Source organism: Salvelinus alpinus, chromosome 7 (genome assembly GCF_045679555.1).
Source record: "Salvelinus alpinus chromosome 7, SLU_Salpinus.1, whole genome shotgun sequence".
Taxonomy (NCBI): domain Eukaryota; kingdom Metazoa; phylum Chordata; class Actinopteri; order Salmoniformes; family Salmonidae; genus Salvelinus; species Salvelinus alpinus.
In genome coordinates, this window is record NC_092092.1 from 86,837,441 (window position 1) to 86,864,369 (window position 26,929).

General features: G+C 45.8%; 1 protein-coding gene across 1 annotated transcript in view; it reads right to left on the bottom strand.

Moving 5' to 3' along the window:
- Positions 1-9,976, bottom strand: part of LOC139581805 (cyclic nucleotide-gated cation channel-like) — a 36,730-nt gene extending 26,754 nt beyond the window's left edge. The window contains exons 1-5 of the mRNA XM_071411987.1: positions 9,336-9,976; positions 8,783-8,889; positions 2,802-2,912; positions 2,228-2,407; positions 1,923-2,030 (exon numbers count right to left, since the gene is read on the bottom strand). Coding sequence (XP_071268088.1) covers positions 1,923-2,030; positions 2,228-2,407; positions 2,802-2,912; positions 8,783-8,889 — 506 coding nt within the window. The 5' untranslated portion in view covers positions 9,336-9,976. The remainder of the gene's footprint in view (positions 1-1,922; positions 2,031-2,227; positions 2,408-2,801; positions 2,913-8,782; positions 8,890-9,335) is intronic.
- Between the last annotated feature and the right edge of the window lie 16,953 nt (positions 9,977-26,929).

The window sequence follows — 26,929 nt, forward strand, 5'->3', positions numbered from 1 at the left end:
TGACTTCGCCCGGTCCCTGAACCTGACTGACACTGTGGCCATTACGTGCATACACTGTGAGACCAAGGACTACCCTACCATACACCTACAGACCACAAAGGGACAACACACGGGACTAGTGGGAGTCGTCCCAAACCTGCCTGTTCCGGTCCTGATCAGACAGGACTTCCCGACGTTCCGCCAACTGTGGACCAGTATGTCCGGAGATGTGGGGAACCGAGGGAACCAGAAAGGAGGAGGAAGTCAGAGAGGTGGGAGGGACACCAGAAGGAGGGATAACCTTGGTGGAACAGGTAGGAGACATGAGAGATAGGATGGCAACCCTGTGGCCCCTGGTACGGGAACACATGCTGGAGGCCCAGGAGGCCCAAGCGAGGGTGTACAACAGAGGGGCACAACGAAGGGACTTTCAGCTCGGTGTCAAAGTGTTGGTATTGGTCTCCACCTCAGAATGTTTTTGGCCCAGTTTTTGGACCAGATTTAGCATGTGAATCTGCTAAAGAAATGGAATGCCTGTGATGTGCTCTACTCTACTTCCCAGAAGAAGGCTACCATAGAGACTGAGCCGGCGGAGGTGCCAATGGGGGAGCAGCTGAGCCAAGTCCAGAAGCAGGAACTGAGGGAGTTGGTCGGCCGAAACCAGGATGTGTTCTCCAGTGAACCAGGACACACCGATCATCACCAAACCAAAGACCCTATCGCATACCGGAAGCAAGGAGAGAGGTTGTCAGGACCGAGGTTTAACCGATGTTGGAAGCGGATATAACCGAAGAGCTGAATAGTGAGTGTGGCAGCCCCATAGTGTTGGTGCCGAAACCAGACGGCACCATTTGATTCTGTAATGATTTTAGGAAGGTAAATTAAATCTCAACGTTCGACGCCTACCCCCGTGCCCCGACTTGATGAACTAATAGAACGGCTAGGGACCGCCCGATTTATCAGCACGCTCGACCTGACAAAGGATTATTGACAGGTGCCCTTAGCTCCCATGGCATGGTAGAAAAGTGCTTTCGCCACCCCGGGTGGTCTGTTCCATTATAAGAAGCTGCCCTTTGAACCGGCCACCTTCCAGAGGTTGATGGACCGGGTTCCCTGACCCTATCAGAAGCACGAGGTGGGGTACATCAATGATTTTGTGATCCTTGAGAGTGAGTGGGAGGCACATCTAAACCAGGTGACCACAGTACCAAACCCCCTAGTAAACTTCCCCTTTGCATTCTATTTGTGGTACTGGTGCCTGTTTTGTTATTGAACTTGGTGACGTGGAACGTGATCTTGCTACAATGTAAAGTGTTGGTCCCATGTTTTATGAGCTGAAATTAAAACAATCCCAGAAATGTTCCATATGCACAAAGGTTATTTGTCTAAAATATTGTGCACAAATTTGATTACATTCCTGTTAGTGAACATTTTATCCTTTGTCAAGATAATCCAGCCACTTGGCATATCAAGAAGATTAAACAGCATGATCATTACGCGGGATCGTCAAGGAGGGGGGGGTGAATGCTGAAATATAGCCCTTTAGTGGGGAAAAACTCATTCTGATTGGCTGGGCCTGGCTCCCCAGTGGGTGGGTCTGGCTACCTCCCAGGCCCAGCCATGGCTGTGCCCCTGCCCAGTCATGTGAAATCCATAGATTAGGGCCTAATGAATTTATATAAATTGAATGATTTCCTTATATGAACTGTAACTCAGCAAAATATTTGAAATTGTTGCATGTTGCTTTTATATTTTTGTTCAGTATAAATAACGTCCCTAACAGACTTTTAAAGGTGGAGCAAAATGCCTTGATTGTCAGCTGTCTAGCGCGCTGCTCTGAAAAATGCCTTGGATTAAATCCTGACCTACGTAAAACGACTCAGAAGTCTTACAACATTCACAACAATAAGGTCGTATAAAAGGAGAGAAGTGTGCTGCCATACCTGGCCACCAGCAGACACCAGTTGTAGAGCACAGCAGTCGAGATGATGAGGAGCCAGTGGTAATAGATATTATCAGCTGGAGATAATATCAACATACCTGGACTCTTACTGCAGGAAGGGGGGAGAGAAGGGGTGAGAGGAAGTGAGAGGAAGTGAGTGACAGAGAGGGGTAGGGAGAGAGAGAGAAAGAGTGAGAAGAGAGAGCGAGAGGGGAAGAGCTTGGCTGTGTTTGTCAGCTGACAGTGGTACGAATTGTCACCATTTCTAGTAAATTAGAAATTAGGTAATCATACGGAGTGTCATACGTGTGTATGTGGTCGCTGTGGGCCGTGGGCTCAGCATCCGGTCGTGATTGGCTGATCCTGCTGGGCGGAGCCTGCAGATCAGGGCCTCGGAACCTTTCCAGGAACGAATCAGGTCTCTCTTGCTCCTCAACCAAACTCTTATGAGCCCACTCTCTCAAGGTCACCACCATGCTGACCAACCTGGAAACACACGTGGATATTAGGATTATGTGATATAACATTGTATTGTAGTATGTTAGAAAATATTGACATATTATTTATACCGAAACAAAAATTATATAAACACAGTTCATATAAGGAAATCAGTCGATTGAAATAATTTCATTAGGGCCAACTCTATGGATTTGGCAGGGGCGCAAAAAAAAGGCCCTTTTTGGGGGGAAAAACTCATTCTGATTGGCTGGGCTCCCCAGTGGGTGGGCCTATGCTCTCCAAGCCCAGCCAATCAGAATAAGTTTTTCCCCCCAAAAAGGGCTTTATTACAGACAGAAATATATTGCGTTTGTATTTTTGTTCAGTGTATAAACGTTATATATGAATATAAGAGACAACATGGCAGTGTTTTCTGTGTGACCTGGACATGGCTCCTCTCCCTCTGAAGGAGTTCTGGGAGGTGAGTCCTCTCCGGTCAATGACAGCCATCCGTTGTAGTTCTGACGACGTGTCATCACACATAGACTGGCCTCTACACGCACACATGAAGGATTAAGAAGTAAGAGTGAGTGAGTGAGTGAGTGAGTGAGTGAGTGAGTGAGTGAGTGAGTGAGTGAGTGAGTGAGTGAGTGAGTGAGTGAGTGAGTGAGTGAGTGAGTGAGTGAGTGAGTGAGTGAGTGAGTGTGAGTGTGTGTGTGTGTGTGTGTGTGTGTGTGTGTGTGTGTGTGTGTGTGTGTACACAGTACCAGTCAAAAGTTTGTACACACCTACTCATTCAAGGGTTTTCCTTGATTTTTACAATATTCTACATTGTAGAATAATAGTGGAGACATCAAAACGATTAAATAACACATATGGAATCATGTAGTAACCAAAATAAGTGTTAAACAAATCAAAATATATTTTAGGTTCTTCAAAGTAGCCACCTTTTGCCTTGATGACATCTTTGCACACTCAGAGGAAGGCCCCCAAAATGTTCAGACTCCAGTCACCCAAGTCATAGACTGTTCTCTCTGCTACGACACGGCAAGCCATAACGGAGCACAAAGTCTACGTCCAAAAGTCTCCTTAACTTCTACCCCCAATCCATTAGACTGCTGAACAGCTTCTACCCCCAATCCATTAGACTCCTGAACAGCTTCTACCCCCAATCCATCAGACTCCTGAACAGCTTCTACCCCCAAGCCATCAGACTGCTGAACAGCTTCTACCCCCAATCCATCAGACTGCTGAACAGCTTCTACCCCCAAGCCATTAGACTGCTGAACAGCTTCTACCCCCAATCCATCAGACTGCTGAACAGCTTCTACCCCCAAGCCATTAGACTCCTGAACAGCTTCTACCCCCAATCCATTAGACTGCTGAACAGCTTCTACCCCCAATCCATTAGACTCCTGAACAGCTTCTACCCCCAATCCATTAGACTCCTGAACAGCTTCTACTCCCAAACCATTAGACTCCTGAACAGCTTCTACCCCCAATCCATCAGACTGCTGAACAGCTTCTACCCCCAAGCCATTAGACTCCTGAACAGCTTCTACCCCCAATCCATTAGACTGCTGAACAGCTTCTACCCCCAATCCATTAGACTCCTGAACAGCTTCTACCCCCAATCCATTAGACTCCTGAACAGCTTCTACTCCCAAGCCATTAGACGGCTGAACAGCTTCTACCCCCAATCGATCAGACTGCTGAACAGCTTCTACCCCCAATCCATCAGACTGCTGAACAGCTTCTACCCCCAAGCCATTAGACTCCTGAACAGCTTCTACCCCCAATCCATTAGACTGCTGAACAGCTTCTACCCCCAATCCATTAGACTCCTGAACAGCTTCTACCCCCAATCCATCAGACTGCTGAACAGCTTCTACCCCCAATCCATTAGACTGCTGAACAGCTTCTACCCCCAAGCCATTAGACTGCTGAACAGCTTCTACCCCCAATCCATCAGACTGCTGAACAGCTTCTACCCCCAATCCATTAGACTGCTGAACAGCTTCTACCCCCAAACCATTAGACTCCTGAACAGCTTCTACCCCCATCAGACTGTTGAACAGCTTCTCCCCCCAAGCCATCAGACTGCTGAACAGCTTCTACCCCCAATCCATTAGACTGCTGAACAGCTTCTACCCCCAAACCATCAGACTGCTGAACAGCTTCTACCCCCATCAGACTGTTGAACAGCTTCTCCCCCCAAGCCATCAGACTGCTGAACAGCTTCTACCCCCAAACCATCAGACTGCTGAACAGCTTCTACCCCCAATCCATTAGACTGCTGAACAGCTTCTACCCCCAATCCATTAGACTGCTGAACAGCTTCTACCCCCAATCCATTAGACTGCTGAACAATTAATCAAATGTTCACCCGGAATATGTGTATTGAACCCGCCCCCCTACTAGACATCCTGTTAGTAGCTATGTTAAACACCTGACCTGACAGACATCCTGTTAGTAGCTACATCCTGTTAGTAGCTACATCCTGTTAGTAGCTATGTTAAACACCTGACAGACATCCTGTTAGTAGCTATGTTAAACACCTGACCTGACATCCTGTTAGTAGCTACATCCTGTTAGTAGCTACATCCTGTTAGTAGCTATGTTAAACACCTGACCTGACATCCTGTTAGTAGCTACATCCTGTTAGTAGCTATGTTAAACACCTGACAGACATCCTGTTAGTAGCTACATCCTGTTAGTAGCTACATCCTGTTAGTAGCTATGTTAAACACCTGACCTGACATCCTGTTAGTAGCTATGTTAAACACCTGACAGACATCCTGTTAGTAGCTACATCCTGTTAGTAGCTACATCCTGTTAGTAGCTATGTTAAACACCTGACAGACATCCTGTTAGTAGCTACATCCTGTTAGTAGCTACATCCTGTTAGTAGCTATGTTAAACACCTGACAGACATGCTGTTAGTAGCTACATGCTGTTAGTAGCTACATCCTGTTAGTAGCTACATCCTGTTAGTAGCTATGTTAAACACCTGACAGACATCCTGTTAGTAGCTACATCCTGTTAGTAGCTACATCCTGTTAGTAGCTATGTTAAACACCTGACAGACATCCTGTTAGTAGCTATGTTAAACACCTGACAGACATCCTGTTAGTAGCTACATCCTGTTAGTAGCTACATCCTGTTAGTAGCTACATCCTGTTAGTAGCTATGTTAAACACCTGACAGACATCCTGTTAGTAGCTACATCCTGTTAGTAGCTATGTTAAACACCTGAGAGACATCCTGTTAGTAGCTACATCCTGTTAGTAGCTACATCCTGTTAGTAGCTATGTTAAACACCTGACAGACATCCTGTTAGTAGCTATGTTAAACACCTGACAGACATCCTGTTAGTAGCTACATCCTGTTAGTAGCTACATCCTGTTAGTAGCTACATCCTGTTAGTAGCTACATCCTGTTAGTAGCTACATCCTGTTAGTAGCTACATGCTGTTAGTAGCTATGTTAAACACCTGAGAGACATCCTGTTAGTAGCTACATCCTGTTAGTAGCTACATCCTGTTAGTAGCTACATCCTGTTAGTAGCTACATCCTGTTAGTAGCTATGTTAAACACCTGACAGACATCCTGTTAGTAGCTACATCCTGTTAGTAGCTACATCCTGTTAGTGTTCATGTTAAACACCTGAGAGACATCCTGTTAGTAGCTACATCCTGTTAGTAGCTACATCCTGTTAGTAGCTACATCCTGTTAGTGTTCATGTTAAACACCTGAGAGACATCCTGTTAGTAGCTACATCCTGTTAGTAGCTACATCCTGTTAGTAGCTACATCCTGTTAGTGTTCATGTTAAACACCTGAGAGACATCCTGTTAGTAGCTACATCCTGTTAGTAGCTACATCCTGTTAGTAGCTACATCCTGTTAGTGTTCATGTTAAACACCTGAGAGACATCCTGTTAGTAGCTACATCCTGTTAGTAGCTACATCCTGTTAGTAGCTACATCCTGTTAGTAGCTATGTTAAACACCTGAGAGACATCCTGTTAGTAGCTACATCCTGTTAGTAGCTACATCCTGTTAGTAGCTACATCCTGTTAGTAGCTACATCCTGTTAGTAGCTATGTTAAACACCTGACAGACATCCTGTTAGTAGCTACATCCTGTTAGTAGCTACATCCTGTTAGTAGCTATGTTAAACACCTGAGAGACATCCTGTTAGTAGCTACATCCTGTTAGTAGCTACATGCTGTTAGTAGCTACATCCTGTTAGTAGCTACATCCTGTTAGTAGCTACATGCTGTTAGTAGCTACATGCTGTTAGTAGCTATGTTAAACACCTGACCTGACATCCTGTTAGTAGCTACATCCTGTTAGTAGCTACATCCTGTTAGTAGCTACATGCTGTTAGTAGCTACATGCTGTTAGTAGCTATGTTAAACACCTGAGAGACATCCTGTTAGTAGCTACATCCTGTTAGTAGCTACATCCTGTTAGTAGCTACATCCTGTTAGTAGCTACATGCTGTTAGTAGCTATGTTAAACACCTGACAGACATCCTGTTAGTAGCTATGTTAAACACCTGACAGACATCCTGTTAGTAGCTACATGCTGTTAGTAGCTACATGCTGTTAGTAGCTACATCCTGTTAGTAGCTACATCCTGTTAGTAGCTATGTTAAACACCTGAGAGACATCCTGTTAGTAGCTACATCCTGTTAGTAGCTATGTTAAACACCTGAGAGACATCCTGTTAGTAGCTACATCCTGTTAGTAGCTATGTTAAACACCTGACAGACATCCTGTTAGTAGCTACATCCTGTTAGTAGCTACATCCTGTTAGTGTTCATGTTAAACACCTGAGAGACATCCTGTTAGTAGCTACATCCTGTTAGTAGCTACATCCTGTTAGTAGCTACATCCTGTTAGTGTTCATGTTAAACACCTGAGAGACATCCTGTTAGTAGCTACATCCTGTTAGTAGCTACATCCTGTTAGTAGCTACATCCTGTTAGTGTTCATGTTAAACACCTGAGAGACATCCTGTTAGTAGCTACATCCTGTTAGTAGCTACATCCTGTTAGTAGCTACATCCTGTTAGTGTTCATGTTAAACACCTGAGAGACATCCTGTTAGTAGCTACATCCTGTTAGTAGCTACATCCTGTTAGTAGCTACATCCTGTTAGTAGCTATGTTAAACACCTGAGAGACATCCTGTTAGTAGCTACATCCTGTTAGTAGCTACATCCTGTTAGTAGCTACATCCTGTTAGTAGCTACATCCTGTTAGTAGCTATGTTAAACACCTGACAGACATCCTGTTAGTAGCTACATCCTGTTAGTAGCTACATCCTGTTAGTAGCTATGTTAAACACCTGACAGACATGCTGTTAGTAGCTATGTTAAACACCTGAGAGACATCCTGTTAGTAGCTATGTTAAACACCTGACAGACATCCTGTTAGTAGCTACATCCTGTTAGTAGCTACATCCTGTTAGTAGCTATGTTAAACACCTGACAGACATCCTGTTAGTAGCTACATCCTGTTAGTAGCTACATCCTGTTAGTAGCTACATCCTGTTAGTAGCTATGTTAAACACCTGAGAGACATCCTGTTAGTAGCTATGTTAAACACCTGAGAGACATCCTGTTAGTAGCTACATCCTGTTAGTAGCTACATCCTGTTAGTAGCTATGTTAAACACCTGACAGACATCCTGTTAGTAGCTACATCCTGTTAGTAGCTACATGCTGTTAGTAGCTACATCCTGTTAGTAGCTACATCCTGTTAGTAGCTACATGCTGTTAGTAGCTACATGCTGTTAGTAGCTATGTTAAACACCTGAGAGACATCCTGTTAGTAGCTATGTTAAACACCTGACAGACATCCTGTTAGTAGCTACATCCTGTTAGTAGCTACATGCTGTTAGTAGCTACATCCTGTTAGTAGCTACATCCTGTTAGTAGCTACATGCTGTTAGTAGCTACATGCTGTTAGTAGCTATGTTAAACACCTGACCTGACATCCTGTTAGTAGCTACATCCTGTTAGTAGCTACATCCTGTTAGTAGCTACATGCTGTTAGTAGCTACATGCTGTTAGTAGCTATGTTAAACACCTGAGAGACATCCTGTTAGTAGCTACATCCTGTTAGTAGCTACATCCTGTTAGTAGCTACATCCTGTTAGTAGCTACATGCTGTTAGTAGCTATGTTAAACACCTGACCTGACATCCTGTTAGTAGCTATGTTAACCACCCTGTTACTCAACCCTCTCAGAGGCTGCTGCCCTCTGTACATAGATATGGAACACTGGTCACTTTAATGGTGGAACATTGGTCACTGGCAAGCCAGCAGTGGAATGCAGGGGGGTGTGCTGCTGGTAAATAAATGTGTGTGTGTGTACGTGTGTGTATATATGTGTGTGTGTGTGTGTGTGTGTTCATACCGACTCAGATGACTCAGGTTGCTGTCTGCTCTCTCACATTCCTCGTCCAGCCATGTCTTCACTGACAGCCTCTGAGACGCCAGCTCACCCAACACCTGCCCCGTCATCTAGACACACACAATGTGAAGGTCAGCCAGGACATGGATTGTCCAGAAACATAACCAATCGTAACCAACAAGCTGCCATCACCATGGAGACAACCTTGGCCACCATAGCAACCGCCTGGTCACAGAAACAAAGAATGGGATGAGTAACGAAGGAGAGAGAGGGAGGAGAGAGAAGGGGGGAAAAGGGAGAGAAGGAGAGAGGAGAAAAGAGGAAAGAAAATGAGAGGGAGAGAACGAGAGAGGAAAGAGAGAGCGTGAGGGAGAGAAAGGGAGAGGGAGAGAGGAGAGAGGGAGAGAGGGAGAGAGGAGAGAGGGAGAGAGAAGGAGAGAGAAGGAGAGAGAGACAGAGGTAAAGAGGAAAGGACTAGTGGGATGAAGAGAGGAAAAGTGTGAAGTGAGGAACCCTAGACAAATACCTTCACATGTGGTCTTTTTCAGGCACTCACCTTTCTGTTGTCCTCCGTCTGTCCCTGTAGAATGCTAGACACTAGACACTACATTGTCCCATCCCAGCCAGTCAACCAGCCACACAACCTCAAAACCAACTCACTGTGTAAACCACAGACTAAATCATATGTGTCTCTCCATAGCTGTGTGTGTGTCTTGAAAAAGTCTGTCAGTTGTGTAGATGTATTACTGTGTGTGTATACGCTATAGAGGTCTGCCTATGTGTCAGTCTGCCCCTGAATGCAGCAGGTTATTACTGTGAAATCCAAACACAGACAGATGGAGGGACGAGGGGAGAGATGAGAGGGACGAGGGGAGAGATGAGAGGGAGGAGGGGAGAGATGAGAGGGACGAGGGGAGAGATGGAGAGAGTGGGAAGAGCTGAGAGGGAGGAGGGGAGAGATGAGAGGGAGGAATGGAGAGATGAGAGGGAGGAGGGGAGGGAGGAGGGGAGAGATGGAGAGATGAGAGAGTGGGAAGAGCTGAGAGGAAATGAGAGGCTAATCATATGCCACTCCAAACAGAAACACACCACACGCCTCCCTTCATCTCAGTTCAACTAAGACAAATGCTTTCTCTCTCTCTCCATCTCTCCCTCCATCCCTCCCTCTCCATCCATCCCTCTCCCTCCATCCCTTCTCTCCCTCCATCCCTCCCTCTCTCTCCATCCTTCCCTCTCTCTCCATCCCTCCCTCTCCCTCCATCCCTCTCCATCCCTCCCTCTCCCTCCATCCATCCCTCTCCCTCCATCCCTTCTCTCTCTCCCTCCATCCCTCCCTCTCTCTCCATCCCTCCCTCTCTCTCCATCCCTTCTCTCCCTCCATCCCTTCTCTCCCTCCATCCCTCCCTCTCCCGCCATCCCTCTCTCTCCATCCCTCTCCCTCCATCCCTCCCTCTCTCTCCATCACTCCCTCTCCCTCCATCCATCCCTCTCTCTCCCTCCATCCCTCTCTCTCCATCCATCCCTCTCTCTCTCTCCATCCCTCTCCCTCCATCCCTCTCTCTCCATCCCTCTCTCTCCATCCCTCTATCTCCTTTGAGTGGTGGTCTTTTGTCTGTGTTCAACCCGCTCCCATCTCCTTTCGTATTGTACGATGAGCTCATCATTATTCCGGAAGCTTGTTTGAAGTGTGCGAAGTGCCGAGAACGTTTGGTAATGTGTGTGTGTGTGTGTGTGTGTGTGTGTGTGTGTGTGTGTGTGTGTGTGTTTGTGTGTGTATATGTGTGTGTGTGTGTGTGTGTATATGTGTGTGTGTGTGTGTGTATATGTGTGTGTGTGTGTGTGTGTATATGTGTGTGTGTGTGTGTGTGTATATGTGTGTGTGTGTGTGTGTGTGTGTGTGTGTGTGTGTGTGTGTGTGTGTGTGTGTGTGTGTGTGTGTGTGTGTGTGTGTGTGTGTGTGGACTAAGTGCAGAAATTCCATTCACAGTGTTCTGTTTCATGTTCAGATCTACTGATTAATACATGGTTATATTAGAGATACAGGTAACTGATTAATACATGGTTATATTAGATACATGTAACTGATTAATACATGGTTATATTAGATACATGTAACTGATTAATACATGGTTATATTAGATACATGTAACTGATTAATACATGGTTATATTAGATACATGTAACTGATTAATACATGGTTATATTAGATACAGGTAACTGATTAATACATGGTTATATTAGATACAGGGAACTGATTAATACATGGTTATATTAGATACAGGGAACTGATTAATACATGGTTATATTAGATACATGTAACTGATTAATACATGGTTATATTAGATACAGGGAACTGATTAATACATGGTTATATTAGAGATACAGGGAACTGATTAATACATGGTTATATTAGAGATACAGGTAACTGATTAATACATGGTTATATTAGAGATACAGGTAGCTGATTAATACATGGTTATATTAGAGATACAGGGAACTGATTAATACATGGTTATATTAGAGATACAGGTAACTGATTAATACATGGTTATATTAGAGATACAGGTAGGTGATTAATACATGGTTATATTAGAGATACAGGTAACTGATTAATACATGGTTATATTAGAGATACAGGTAACTGATTAATACATGGTTATATTAGAGATACAGGTAACTGATTAATACATGGTTCAAAAACAAGGACTATTCTAAGTGACCCCAAACTTTTGAATGGAGGTGTTTATGAATATAGTAGTAGTTATATATGTAGTATATATGATATAGTAGTAGGTATATATGAATCTAGTAGTAGTTATATATTGTGGCAGACCAGGGGGTTTGGTCAAGACGTTTACACAGATCAGACACGGACAGAGTAGGATTAGCTCAGCTTCAAAGGTGTTGATTTAAATAATGAATCCCAAAAGAAAAGGATAGGTCTCCCCCATGAGATACCCTCCGGGATACCGTCTTCTGGGCTCCGGGTCTGGCTGTATCCCAAAAACTGAACTCCCTCCTCATACCTCTGCAACCGTGCCCAACTATACGGGAGTCCTTCCCCCACTCTCCTTTGTGTGCTGCCCTTCTGGCAGCTTTATGGGCCTTGCACAGCTGGTGAGCAATCTTCCCTTGATTACTCACCAACTCCCAGTCAGCCACAATTAGTCCTGGCCGGAGAGCCCGGTAAGACCTGGCACGTCCAGCAGATGGAGCCATCGCCTCGTGATGTATACTCCGTCTGTCACCAGGCCTTGACGAGTCTCCCCCTGGTGGCTGACCTGCTGTACGCCACACACACACCGCCCCCGTAGCTCTGTCGGGGAGGGGACTGTCATCAGTGTGACGTATGTCTCTCTTCTTGATAGGGCATCCGTGTTTCCATGCTTCGCACCTGACCTGTGCACAACAGAAAAACAGAAGTGTTGAAGGGACAAGAACCACCTGGTAACCCGATCGTTTGTGTCCTTTACCCTGGCCATCCAGACCAGGGGAGCATGGTCCGTGACCAGGGTGAAATGGGTACTTCACCGCTACACCGCTATACTTCTTTCTCAACAATTGACGTTCCCCCATCAGATCAAATACCCCAGGTACTCCACCTCCTCGAACCCTAGTTTGCATTTCTTGGGGATTGCGGTCAACCCGGCTTGTCTGACCGCGTCCAGCACCGCCTGGAGCCGCGTCAGGTGCTCTTCCCAACCTTGGCTGTAGACGATGATATGATCTAGATAGGCCGCTGTGTTGTGCTGGTGTGGTCGAAGTACTCTGTTCATCAGTTGCTGGAATGTGGGCGGGGCTTCGTGGAGACCGAACGGGAGCACGCGGTACTGATACAATCCGTCTGCCGTCGAAAACGCCGTCTTCTCCCGGGAGGAGGCTGTCAATGGTACCTGCCAATATCCTTTGGGTGCTGATGTACCGGGCCTTTCCCAATCGGTCGATGAGCTCGTCCACCCTCGGCATGGGGTAGGCGTCGAATAAGCTTATGTCATTCACACCCTGGAAATCATTACAGAAGCGGAGGCTACCGTCCGGTTTAGGCACCAACACGATGGGGCTGCACCATGCACTGTGGGACTCTTCAATGACCCCCATCCTCAGCATAGCCTCCACTTCTTGTTTCACGCCCTTCCTTCGGGCCTCTGGTATCTGATATGGCCTCTTTCGTACTGTTTCCCCGGGCCGGGTACGGATGTGGTGTTCAATGAGGGTTGTGTGGCCCGGCTTTTCGGAGAACACCGCTGTGTTCCGATTGATCCCTGAGCTCTTGCTTCTGGGCCGGGTCAAGGTCCTCATTGCTCAGAACCACCACTGGTACCGTTGGCGTCCTGGCTCCCGACCATAACACGGCCAAGGCTGTCCTCTCGTGCCACTTCTTCAACAGGTTCACGTGGTAAATCTGTTGGGGTTTCCGTCTCCTTGCCAAACGCGGTAATTGACAGGTCCCAGCTTCTCGATCACCTCGTATGGTCCATGCTATGTTGCCAGGAACTTACTTTCGGCCGTGGGGATCAAGACCAACACCCTGTCTCCCACCTGGAATTCTCGGGGCTGGGCTCCCCGATTGTAGACCTGGGCTTGGGCTCGTTGGGCCTTCTCCATATGTTTCTTCACGACTGGCCATATGGCTGTCATCCGCTCCTTCATCGTCTCCATGTGCTCTACCACGCTGCGTAATGGGGTCGGTTGGGCTTCCCACACCTCCTTGGCGAGGTCCAGTAGGCCTCTTGGCCTCCTCCCGTAGAGGAGTTCGAAAGGGGAAAAGCCCGTGGAGGACTGGGGTACTTCTCGGATTGAGAACATTAGGTGGGGTAGTAGCTGGTCCCAGTTCTTCCTGTCCTTTTTTTTTTAGATTCTTCAAAGTAGCCACCCTTTGCCTTGATGACAGCTTTGCAGACTCTTAGCATTCTCTCAACCAGCTTCACCTGGAATGATTTTCAAACTGTCTTGAAGGAGTTCCAACAAATGTTGAGCACTTGTTGGCTGATTTTCCTCATCCCAAACCATCTCACACCCTGATCTGTTTCACCTGTCTTTGTGCTTGTCTCCACCCCCCTCCAGGTGTCGCCCATCTTCCCCATTATCCTCAGTGTATTTATACCTGTGTTCTGTTTGTATGTTGACAGTTCGTTTTGTTTTGTGAAATCTACAAGAGTTTTCCTCCTTTGCTCCTGTCTGTTCTATTTCCTGTTTTCGACCATTCTGCCTGACCTGAGCCTGCCTGCCGTTCTGTACCTGAGCCTGCGTGCCGTTCTGTACCTGAGCCTGCACGGACCCTGAGCCTGCCTGCCGTTCTGTACCTGAGCCTGCCCTGACCCTGAGCCTGCCTGCCGTTCTGACCCTGAGCCTGCCTGCCGTTCTGACCCTGAGCCTGCCTGCCGTTCTGACCCTGAGCCTGCCTGCCGTTCTGTACCTGAGCCTGCCTGCCGTTCTGTACCTGAGCCTGCCTGCCGTTCTGACCCTGAGCCTGCCTGCCGTTCTGTACCTGAGCCTGCCTGCCGTTCTGTACCTGAGCCTGCCTGCCGTTCTGTACCTGAGCCTGCCTGTCGTTCTGTACCTGAGCCTGCCTGCCGTTCTGTACCTGAGCCTGCCTGCCGTTCTGTACCTGAGCCTGCCTGCCGTTCTGTACCTGAGCCTGCCTGTCGTTCTGACCCTGAGCCTGCCTGCCGTTCTGTACCTGAGCCTGCCTGCCGTTCTGTACCTGAGCCTGCCTGCCGTTCTGTACCTGAGCCTGCCTGCCGTTCTGTACCTTGCCACACCCTGTCTGGATTACTGACCTCTGCCTGCCCTGACCCTGAGCCTGCCTGCCCTTGACCTGCCGTTTTGCCTGCCCCTGTACTGGTAATAAACGTTTGTTACTTCGACACCGTCTGCATCTAGGTCTTCTCCTGAAACGTCATTTACTACATTGCTTGTTGTGCTTCTTTGTAAACACGTGACTCAAACTGCAGTTTTGGGAAACTAGTACAGTAAACTTCATCATGAAAAATAATCTAACAGGTGAAATGATGAACACGATCTGCTTCATCTATTACCTAGTTTACCTACTTTACCTAGTGCACGAGATGACTGGTAGTATTTCTAAAACAAGGTACACATATTAAATCTACAGAGAACCACTGGCTGTAGAGCTATAGAGAACCACTTGGTTTAGAGCTATAGAGAACCACTGGGTTTAGAGCTATAGAGAACCACTGGGTTTAGAGCTATAGAGAACCACTGGGTTTAGAGCTATAGAGAACCACTGGGTTTAGAGCTATAGAGAACCACTGGGTTTAGAGCTATAGAGAACCACTGGGTTTAGAGCTATAGAGAACCACTGGGTTTAGAGCTATAGAGAACCACTGGGTTTAGAGCTATAGAGAACCACTGGGTTTAGAGCTATAGAGGACCACTGGGTTTAGAGCTATAGAGGACCACTGGGTTTAGAGCTATAGAGAAACACTGGGTTTAGAGCTATAGAGAACCACTGGGTTTAGAGCTATAGAGAACCACTGGGTTTAGAGCTATAGAGAACCACTGGGTTTAGAGCTAGAGAGAACCACTGGGTTTAGAGCTATAGAGAACCACTGGGTTTAGAGCTATAGAGAACCACTGGGTTTAGAGCTATAGAGAACCACTGGGTTTAGAGCTATAGAGAACCACTGGGTTTAGAGCTATAGAGAACCACTGGGTTTAGAGCTATAGAGAACCACTGGGTTTAGAGCTATAGAGAACCACTGGGTTTAGAGCTATAGAGAACCACTGGGTTTAGAGCTATAGAGGACCACTGGGTTTAGAGCTATAGAGGACCACTGGGTTTAGAGCTATAGAGAACCACTGGGTTTAGAGCTATAGAGAACCACTGGGTTTAGAGCTATAGAGAACCACTGGGTTTAGAGCTATAGAGAACCACTGGGTTTAGAGCTATAGAGAACCACTGGGTTTAGAGCTACAGAGAACCACTGGGTCTACGGTTTATTAACTGAGAGTTCCTAGTGAATCACAGATCACACAGTATAACAGACACTATAAAGCAACTCTGTTCCATCTGTCTTGTCACCTTGAAGCTGGAGATCTTGGAGCTCTTCCCGGCTCCAGTCAGGGTTCTGTTGACCCAGTTGATGATGAGGTCATCGTTAGCAGCCTCTCCATCTCAAGGTCCTCCAGAACATTCAGAGTGTATCGGAGGAGGTTATCTATTAGTCAGGTCTGACAGAGGAGCAGGAGGGGGTGATCTATTAGTCACGTCTGACAGAGGAGCAGGAGGGGGTGATCTATTAGTCAGGTGTGACAGAGGAGCAGGAGGGGTTGATCTATTAGTCAGGCCCGATAGAGGAGCAGGATGGTGTGATCTATTAGTCAGGCCCGATAGAGGAGCAGGAGGGGGTGATCTGTTAGTCAGGTCTGACAGAGGAGCAAGAGGGGGTGATCTATTAGTCAGGTCTGACAGAGGAGCAGGAGGGGTTGATCTATTAGTCAGGTCTGATAGAGGAGCAGGAGGGGGTGATCTATTAGTCAGGTCTGACAGAGGAGCAGGATGGTGTGATCTATTAGTCAGGCCCGATAGAGGAGCAGGAGGGGGTGATCTATTAGTCAGGCCCGATAGAGGAGCAGGATGGTGTGATCTATTAGTCAGGCCCGATAGAGGAGCAGGATGGTGTGATCTATTAGTCAGGCCCGACAGAGGAGCAGGAGGGGGTGATCTATTAGTCAGGTCTGACAGAGGAGCAGGAGGGGGTGATCTATTAGTCAGGTCTGACAGAGGAGCAGGAGGGGGTGATCTATTAGTCAGGTCTGACAGAGGAGCAGGAGGGGGTGATCTGTTAGTCAGGTCTGACAGAGGAGCAGGAGGGGGTGATCTATTAGTCAGGTCTGACAGAGGAGCAGGAGGGGGTGATCTATTAGTCAGGTCTGACAGAGGAGCAGGAGGGGGTGATCTATTAGTCAGGTCTGACAGAGGAGCAGGAGGGGGTGATCTATTAGTCAGGTCTGACAGAGGAGCAGGAGGGGGTGATCTATTAGTCAGGTCTGACAGAGGAGCAGGAGGGGGTGATCTATTAGTCAGGTCTGACAGGAGCAGGAGGGGGTGATCTATTAGTCAGGCCCGATAAAGGAGCAGGGGGGGGGGTGATCTATTAGTCAGGTCTGACAGAGGAGCAGGAGGGGGTGATCTATTTGCAGCTTCTCCATCTCCCAGGTCCTCCAGAACAGTCAGAGTGTAATTGAAGAGGACATCAGCTGTTAGTTAGATCTCTGCTCCTGCTCCCTTCCACTCTCCTTCCCTCTCACCTTCTCCCTCTCTATCTTCGACCTCCCATCAGCTGTTAGTTAAATCCCCTAACTCTCTCCCTCCCACTCTCCTTCCCTCTCACCCTCTCCCTCCCACTCTCCTTCCCTCTCACCCTCTCCCTCTCTATCCCTTCCTCCCTCTCTATCTTCGACCTCACATCAGCTGTTAGTTAAATCCCCTAACTCTCTCCCTCCCACTCTCCTTCCCTCTCACCCTCTCCCTCCCACTCTCCTTCCCTCTCACCCTCTCCCTCTCTATCCCTTCCTCCCTCTCTATCTTCGACCTCACATCAGCTGTTAGTTAAATCGCCTAACTCTCTCCCTCCAACTCTCTCCCTCCCACCCTCTCCCTCCCACTCCTTCCCTCCCACTCTCCTTCCCTCTCACCCTCTCCCTCCCACTCTCCTTCCCTCTCACCCTCTCCCTCTCTATCCCTTCCTCCCTCTCTATCTTCGACCTCACATCAGCTGTTAGTTAAATCCCCTAACTCTCTCCCTCCCACTCTCCTTCCCTCTCACCCTCTCCCTCCCACTCTCCTTCCCTCTCACCCTCTCCCTCTCTATCCCTTCCTCCCTCTCTATCTTCGACCTCACATCAGCTGTTAGTTAAATCGCCTAACTCTCTCCCTCCAACTCTCTCCCTCCCACCCTCTCCCTCCCACTCCTTCCCTCCCACTCTCCTTCCCTCCCACCCTCTCCCACCCACTCTCCTTCCCTCTCCCTCCCACTCTCCTTCCCTCCCACTCTCCTTCCCTCCCTCCCTCCCTCCCAACTTCTACCTCCTCATTAGTTGCCAGACCAGTGCCAGTGTGAGGGTAGCGTTTTCTGTTGTTAAGGTCCAGTTCTCCGATCCCCCTCCCTTCCCCTCTGTTTAATTCATTTAAAACCCCAAACAGCAAGCAATGCAGGTGTAGAAGCACGGTGGCTAGGAAAAACTCCCTAGAAAGGCCAATTTTTCAATATCTTAAAAACCTCCACTTTGCCATGGTCGCACACCGGAAAGCTGAAGATAATTGGTGAAAGAAGTTGACTAGTTTACTATGTAACCCAGGCTCCTTTCCGCCAAGACCTGGTTAGACTGTTAGTTATCTGTAGAAGGGTGCGTGACTGAAGCTGTTCAGGCAGAGTGAATGTCCAAACTCTTCCCACCTTCAAACACACACAAGACACACCCACACACAAGACACACCCACATCTGGTTCTCTATACAGAGATCTACAGAGAGTCAGGGGGAGATCTATACAGAGATCTACAGAGAGTCAGGGGGAGATCTATACAGAGATCTACAGAGAGTCAGGAGATCTATACAGAGATCTACAGAGTCAGGGGGAGATCTATACAGAGATCTACAGAGAGTCAGGAGATCTATACAGAGATCTACAGAGAGTCAGGAGATCTATACAGAGATCTACAGAGAGTCAGGGGGAGATCTATACAGAGATCTACAGAGAGTCAGGGGGAGATCTATACAGAGATCTACAGAGAGTCAGGGGGAGATCTATACAGAGATCTACAGAGAGTCAGGAGATCTATACAGAGATCTACAGAGAGTCAGAAGGAGATCTATACAGAGATCTACAGAGTCAGGGGGAGATCTATACAGAGATCTACAGAGAGTCAGAAGGAGATCTATACAGAGATCTACAGAGAGTCAGGAGGAGATCTATACAGAGATCTACAGAGAGTCAGGAGATCTATACAGAGATCTACAGAGAGTCAGAAGGAGATCTATACAGAGATCTACAGAGAGTCAGGGGGAGATCTATACAGAGATCTACAGAGAGTCAGGGGGAGATCTATACAGAGATCTACAGAGAGTCAGGAGATCTATACAGAGATCTACAGAGAGTCAGGGGGAGATCTATACAGAGATCTACAGAGTCAGGAGGAGATCTATACATAGATCTACAGAGTCAGGAGGAGATCTATACATAGATCTACAGAGTCAGGAGGAGATCTATACATAGATCTACAGAGTCAGGAGGAGATCTATACATAGATATACAGAGTCAGGAGGAGATCTATACATAGATCTACAGAGTCAGGAGGAGATCTATACATAGATATACAGAGTCAGGAGGAGATCTATACATAGATCTACAGAGTCAGGAGATCTATACATAGATATACAGAGTCAGGAGGAGATCTATACATAGATTTACAGAGAGTCAGGAGGAGATCTATACATAGATCTACAGAGTCAGGATGAGATCTATACATAGATATACAGAGTCAGGAGGAGATCTATACATAGATCTACAGAGTCAGGAGGAGATCTATACATAGATCTACAGAGTCAGGAGGAGATCTATACATAGATTTACAGAGAGTCAGGAGGAGATCTATACATAGATCTACAGAGTCAGGAGGAGATCTATACATAGATTTACAGAGAGTCAGGAGGAGATCTATACATAGATCTAGAGTCAGGAGGAGATCTATACATAGATCTACTGAGTCAGGAGGAGATCTATACTTAGATATACAGAGTCAGAAGGAGATCTATACATAGATATACAGAGTCAGAAGGAGATCTATACTTAGATATACAGAGTCAGGAGGAGATCTATACATAGATCTACTGAGTCAGGAGGAGATCTATACTTAGACATACAGAGTCAGGAGGAGATCTATACATAGATCTACAGATTCAGAAGGAGATCTATACATAGATATACAGTCAGAAGGAGATCTATACATAGATCTACTGAGTCAGGAGGAGATCTATACTTATATATACAGAGTCAGGAGGAGATCTATACATAGATCTACAGATTCAGAAGGAGATCTATACATAGATATACAGAGTCAGAAGGAGATCTATACATAGATCTACTGAGTCAGGAGGAGATCTATACTTAGATATACAGAGTCAGGAGGAGATCTATACATAGATATACAGAGTCAGAAGGAGATCTATACATAGATATACAGAGTCAGAAGGAGATCTATACATAGATCTACTGAGTCAGGAGGAGATCTATACTTAGATATACAGAGTCAGGAGGAGATCTATACATAGATATACAGAGTCAGAAGGAGATCTATACATAGATATACAGAGTCAGAAGGAGATCTATACATAGATCTACTGAGTCAGGAGGAGATCTATACTTAGATATACAGAGTCAGGAGGAGATCTATACATAGATATACAGAGTCAGAAGGAGATCTATACATAGATATACAGAGTCAGAAGGAGATCTATACATAGATCTACTGAGTCAGGAGGAGATCTATACTTAGATATACAGAGTCAGGAGGAGATCTATACATAGATATACAGAGTCAGAAGGAGATCTATACATAGATATACAGAGTCAGAAGGAGATCTATACATAGATCTACTGAGTCAGGAGGAGATCTATACTTAGATATACAGAGTCAGGAATAGATCTACAGAGAGTCTCCTGGGGTTCCATTTCAGGGACTGGTGAGTCATCTTAATGGTCAGTTTCTGAAAAGGTGGCTGGGTTAAAGGTGGCTAAACGCTGTCAGGCCAGACGACAACCAGGCTGTAGCACAGATGTTAATGGTATATTCCACAGTAACAGAATGACACAGACACTCAGATTTTTCACTTTAAATAAATTATTTCAAAGTTGAACAAAACATACAACTGTATGCACAAGGACTACTTGGAACACTTTCCACTGAACAGTTCACAAAAACATATTTACTTGAAGAACAGTGGAGATGCAAAGTTAGGTAACAGAATGACGGGTTGTGCTGTTTGGGCTGTCATTCTGGTCCAATGCTAATTTGTTAGGACTGTAGTGAAGAAACAGGCCTGTCATTCTGGTCCAGTGCTAATTTGTCAGGACTGTAGTGAAGAAACAGGCCTGTCATTCTGGTACAATGCTAATTTGTCAGGACTGTAGTGAGGAAACAGGCCTGTCATTCTGGTACAATGCTAATTTGTCAGGACTGTAGTGAAGAAACAGGCCTGTCATTCTGGTACAATGCTAATTTGTCAGGACTGTAGTGAAGAAACAGGCCTGTCATTCTGGTACAATGCTAATTTGTCAGGACTGTAGTGAAGAAACAGGCCTGTCATTCTGGTACAATGCTAATTTGTCAGGACTGTAGTGAAGAAACAGGCCTGTCATTCTGGTCCAATGCTAATTTGTCAGGACTGTAGTGAGGAAACAGGGTTGTCATTCTGGTCCAATGCTAATTTGTCAGGACTGTAGTGAGGAAACAGGCCTGTCATTCTGGTACAATGCTAATTTGTCAGGACTGTAGTGAAGAAACAGGCCTGTCATTCTGGTACAATGCTAATTTGTCAGGACTGTAGTGAGGACACAGGGCTGTCATTCTGGTACAATGCTAATGTGTCAGGACTGTAGTGAAGAAACAGGCCTGTCATTCTGGTACAATGCTAATTTGTCAGGACTGTAGTGAAGAAACAGGCCTGTCATTCTGGTACAATGCTAATTTGTCAGGACTGTAGTGAAGAAACAGGCCTGTCATTCTGGTCCAATGCTAATTTGTCAGGACTGTAGTGAAGAAACAGGCCTGTCATTCTGGTACAATGCTAATTTGTCAGGACTGTAGTGAAGAAACAGGCCTGTCATTCTGGTCCAATGCTAATTTGTCAGGACTGTAGTGAAGAAACAGGCCTGTCATTCTGGTACAATGCTAATTTGTCAGGACTGTAGTGAGGAAACAGGGCTGTCATTCTGGTCCAATGCTAATGTGTCAGGGCTGTAGTGAGGACACAGGCCTGTCATTCTGGTACAATGCTAATTTGTCAGGACTGTAGTGAAGAAACAGGCCTGTCATTCTGGTCCAATGCTAATTTGTCAGGACTGTAGTGAGGACACAGGCCTGTCATTCTGGTCCAATGCTAATTTGTCAGGACTGTAGTGAAGAAACAGGCCTGTCATTCTGGTCCAATGCTAATTTGTCAGGACTGTAGTGAGGAAACAGGGTTGTCATTCTGGTACAATGCTAATTTGTCAGGACTGTAGTGAGGACACAGGGTTGTCATTCTGGTACAATGCTAATTTGTCAGGGCTGTAGTGAGGACACAGGCCTGTCATTCTGGTCCAATGCTAATTTGTCAGGACTGTAGTGAAGAAACAGGCCTGTCATTCTGGTACAATGCTAATTTGTCAGGACTGTAGTGAAGAAACAGGCCTGTCATTCTGGTACAATGCTAATTTGTCAGGACTGTAGTGAAGAAACAGGCCTGTCATTCTGGTACAATGCTAATTTGTCAGGACTGTAGTGAGGACACAGGGTTGTCATTCTGGTACAATGCTAATTTGTCAGGACTGTAGTGAAGAAACAGGCCTGTCATTCTGGTACAATGCTAATTTGTCAGGACTGTAGTGAAGAAACAGGCCTGTCATTCTGGTACAATGCTAATTTGTCAGGACTGTAGTGAAGAAACAGGCCTGTCATTCTGGTACAATGCTAATTTGTCAGGGCTGTAGTGAGGACACAGGGCTGTCATTCTGGTCCAATGCTAATTTGTCAGGACTGTAGTGAAGAAACAGGCCTGTCATTCTGGTCCAATGCTAATTTGTTAGGGCTGTAGTGAGGACACAGGCCTGTCATTCTGGTACAATGCTAATTTGTCAGGACTGTAGTGAGGACACAGGCCTGTCATTCTGGTACAATGCTAATTTGTCAGGACTGTAGTGAGGAAACAGGGTTGTCATTCTGGTCCAATGCTAATTTGTCAGGACTGTAGTGAAGAAACAGGCCTGTCATTCTGGTACAATGCTAATTTGTCAGGACTGTAGTGAGGAAACAGGCCTGTCATTCTGGTACAATGCTAATTTGTCAGGACTGTAGTGAAGAAACAGGCCTGTCATTCTGGTACAATGCTAATTTGTCAGGACTGTAGTGAGGAAACAGGGTTGTCATTCTGGTCCAATGCTAATTTGTCAGGACTGTAGTGAGGAAACAGGGTTGTCATTCTGGTCCAATGCTAATTTGTCAGGACTGTAGTGAGGACACAGGCCTGTCATTCTGGTCCAATGCTAATTTGTCAGGACTGTAGTGAGGACACAGGCCTGTCATTCTGGTACAATGCTAATTTGTCAGGACTGTAGTGAGGAAACAGGGTTGTCATTCTGGTCCAATGCTAATTTGTCAGGACTGTAGTGAAGAAACAGGCCTGTCATTCTGGTCCAATGCTAATTTGTCAGGACTGTAGTGAAGAAACAGGCCTGTCATTCTGGTCCAATGCTAATTTGTCAGGACTGTAGTGAAGAAACAGGCCTGTCATTCTGGTACAATGCTAATTTGTCAGGACTGTAGTGAGGACACAGGGCTGTCATTCTGGTCCAATGCTAATTTGTCAGGACTGTAGTGAGGAAACAGGCCTGTCATTCTGGTACAATGCTAATTTGTCAGGACTGTAGTGAGGACACAGGCCTGTCATTCTGGTACAATGCTAATTTGTCAGGGCTGTAGTGAAGAAACAGGCCTGTCATTCTGGTACAATGCTAATTTGTCAGGACTGTAGTGAAGAAACAGGGCTGTCATTCTGGTACAATGCTAATTTGTCAGGGCTGTAGTGAGGACACAGGCCTGTCATTCTGGTACAATGCTAATTTGTCAGGGCTGTAGTGAGGACACAGGGCTGTCATTCTGGTACAATGCTAATTTGTCAGGACTGTAGTGAGGACACAGGGCTGTCATTCTGGTACAATGCTAATTTGTCAGGGCTGTAGTGAGGAAACACTGGAAACATCCACAGGAGGCGGTATAGTCATTAAAACTTCTTCTTAATAGGGGGCGCTATATTCACTTTGGGCAAAAATCGTGCCCAAATTAAACGGCCTCGTACTCGGTTCTAGATCATACAATATGCATATTATTATTACTATTGGATAGAAAACACTCTGAAGTTTCTAAAACTGTTTGAATTATATCTGTGAGTAAAACAGAACTAATTTGGAAGCAAACTTCCAAACAAGAAGTGAAAATTCTGAAAATGGGGAACTGTGTCAGGGCCTACCTATTCAACTGGCTTATATTTATGGATCTGTATGCACTTCATACGCCTTCCACTAGATGTCAACAGGTAGTAGAATGTTGAATGGGGTGTCTAGCTTGATGTGAGACCGAATGAGAGCTTTTGGAGTGACAGGTCCGCTCTATTGGCAGTATGCAACTGCGCACCAGGAAACCCCACATTGTCTTCTGAAATGCGTTAGGTATACACGACGAAATGCTCCGGGTCGGATTTTATTTGATACATATGAGGAAAACATCGTAAAGTTGGATTTTCAACCGAGTTTGACCAGTTTATTCGACGTTTATTGGGACTTTTGGAATTTTTCGTTCCACGCGCTAAGAGTTCTTGGACATGTGCTCTCCACATGGCTAGCCAAAGTTGCTAATTCGACAGAAGAAATGGACATTCTAAAACAAAACAACGATTTATTCTGGAACTAGGACTCCTTGCACTACATTCTGATGGAAGATCAACAAAGGTAAGAGAATATTTATGATGTTATTTCGTATTTTTGTGGTTTATGTTGGCTCCAACAAGGCGGAGAATTGTTGGGCGCTGTCTCACAATATTGCATGCTGTACGTTGTACTAAAGTTATTTTTTTTTTTTTTATCTAACACATCGGTTGCATTAAGAACCAGTGTATCTTTCATTTGCTGTACAACATGTATTTTTTAGTAAAGTTTATGATGAGTTTTTTGGTTAGATTACGTAACTGTCCAAAATTTCTCCGGACAATTTGGTGCATTATGGCTACGTATTCACAATGTAAAACCACGATTTGTACCTCTAAATATGCACATTTTCGAATAAAACATAAATGTATTGTATAACATGATGTTATAAGACTGTCATCTGATGAAGTTTTCAAAGGTTAGTGATTCATTTTATCTCTATTTGTGGGTTTTGTGAAAGCTATGTTGGCGGTGAAAACATGGTGAAAACATGGCGTTGTGTGTTTTTCTTATTGTGGTGAGCTAATATAAATATATATTGTGTTTTCGCTATAAAACATTTTAAAAATCGGAAATGATGGCTGGATTCACAAGATGTTTATCTTTCATTTGCTGTATTGGACTTGTGATTTCATGAAATTATATTATATGATATCCCTGTGGCGCTAGGCTAGGCTATGCTAGTCAGCTTTTTTGATGAGGAGGATCCCGGACCCGGGACGGAGAAGCGGTAGAGGTTTTAAGGCACTTTAATGGCAACAAGCATCATCACCACCTGAGACAGACAGAGACTTACAGCAGCTCAGTCAGATATCACATAACCCTCCATACCCCAACACTAAGTTACAGACCCTATCCTTTCTCTAACCCAGTCTGTACTGATCATGAAAACACTAGACCAGTATGACACTGTAGAACCATAGACCAACACAGAGCTTTAGATGCATATACCAGTACAAATACAGCAGACCAATATCCCCTCCCCCATTTCCTCTATGCAGTTATAACATCCTTATCCCCCTCCCCTATGTAGATAAAACATCCTTATCCCCCCTCCCCTATGTAGATAGAACATCCTTATCCCCCCTCCCCTATGTAGATAGAACATCCTTAGCCCCCCTCCACTATGTAGATAGAACATCCTTATCCCCCCTCCACTATGTAGATAGAACATCCTTATCCCCCCTCCACTATGTAGATAGAACATCCTTATCCCCCCTCCCTTATGTAGATAGAACATCCTTATCCCCCCTCCACTATGTAGATAGAACATCCTTATCCCCCCTCCCCTATGTAGATAGAACATCCTTATCCCCCCTCCCCTCCCCTATGTAGATAGAAAATTCTTATCCCCCTCCATGTAGATAGAACATCCTTATCCCCCTCCACTATGTAGATAGAACATCCTTATCCCCCCTCCACTATGTAGATATAACATCCTTATCCCCCTCCACTATGTAGATAGAACATCCTTATCCCCCCTCCCCCATGTAGATAGAACATCCTTATCCCCCCTCCACTATGTAGATAGAACATCCTTGTCCCCCCTCCCCCATGTAGATAGAACATCCTTACCCCCCCTCCACTATGTAGTTATAGCATCCTTATCCCCCTCCATTATATAGATAGAACATCCTTATCCCCCCTCCACTATGTAGATAGAACATCCTTATCCCCCCTCCACTATGTAGATAGAACATCCTTATCCCCCTCCACTATGTAGATAGAACATCCTTATCCCCCCCTCCCCTATGTAGATAGAACATCCTTATCCCCCCTCCCCTCCACCATGTAGATAGAACATCCTTATCCCCCCTCCCCTATGTAGATAGACCATCCTTATCCCCCCCTCCCCTATGTAGATAGAACATCCTTATCCCCCCTCCCTTATGTAGATAGAACATCCTTATCCCCCTCCCCTATGTAGATAGAACATCCTTATCCCAACTCCATTATGTAGATAGAACATCCTTATCCCCCCTCCCCTATGTAGATATAGCATCCTTATCCCCCTCCACTATGTAGATAGAACATCCTTATCCCCCCTCCACTATGTAGATAGAACATCCTTATCCCCCCTCCTCTATGTAGACAGAACATCCTTATCCCCCTCCCCTATGTAGATAGAACATCCTTATCCCCCCTCCCCTATGTAGATAGAACATCCTTATCCCCCCTCCCCTATGTAGATAGACCATCCTCATCCCCCCTCCCTTATGTAGATAGAACATCCTTATCCCCCCTCCCTTATGTAGATAGAACATCCTTATCCCCGATCCAGTATGTAGATGAAACATCATTATATCCCCTCCCCTATGTAGATAGAACATCCTTATCCCCCCTCCACTATGTAGATAGAACATCCTTATCCCCCCTCCCCTATGTAGATAGAACATCCTTATCCCCCCTCCACTATGTAGATAGAACATCCTTATCCCCGCTCCACT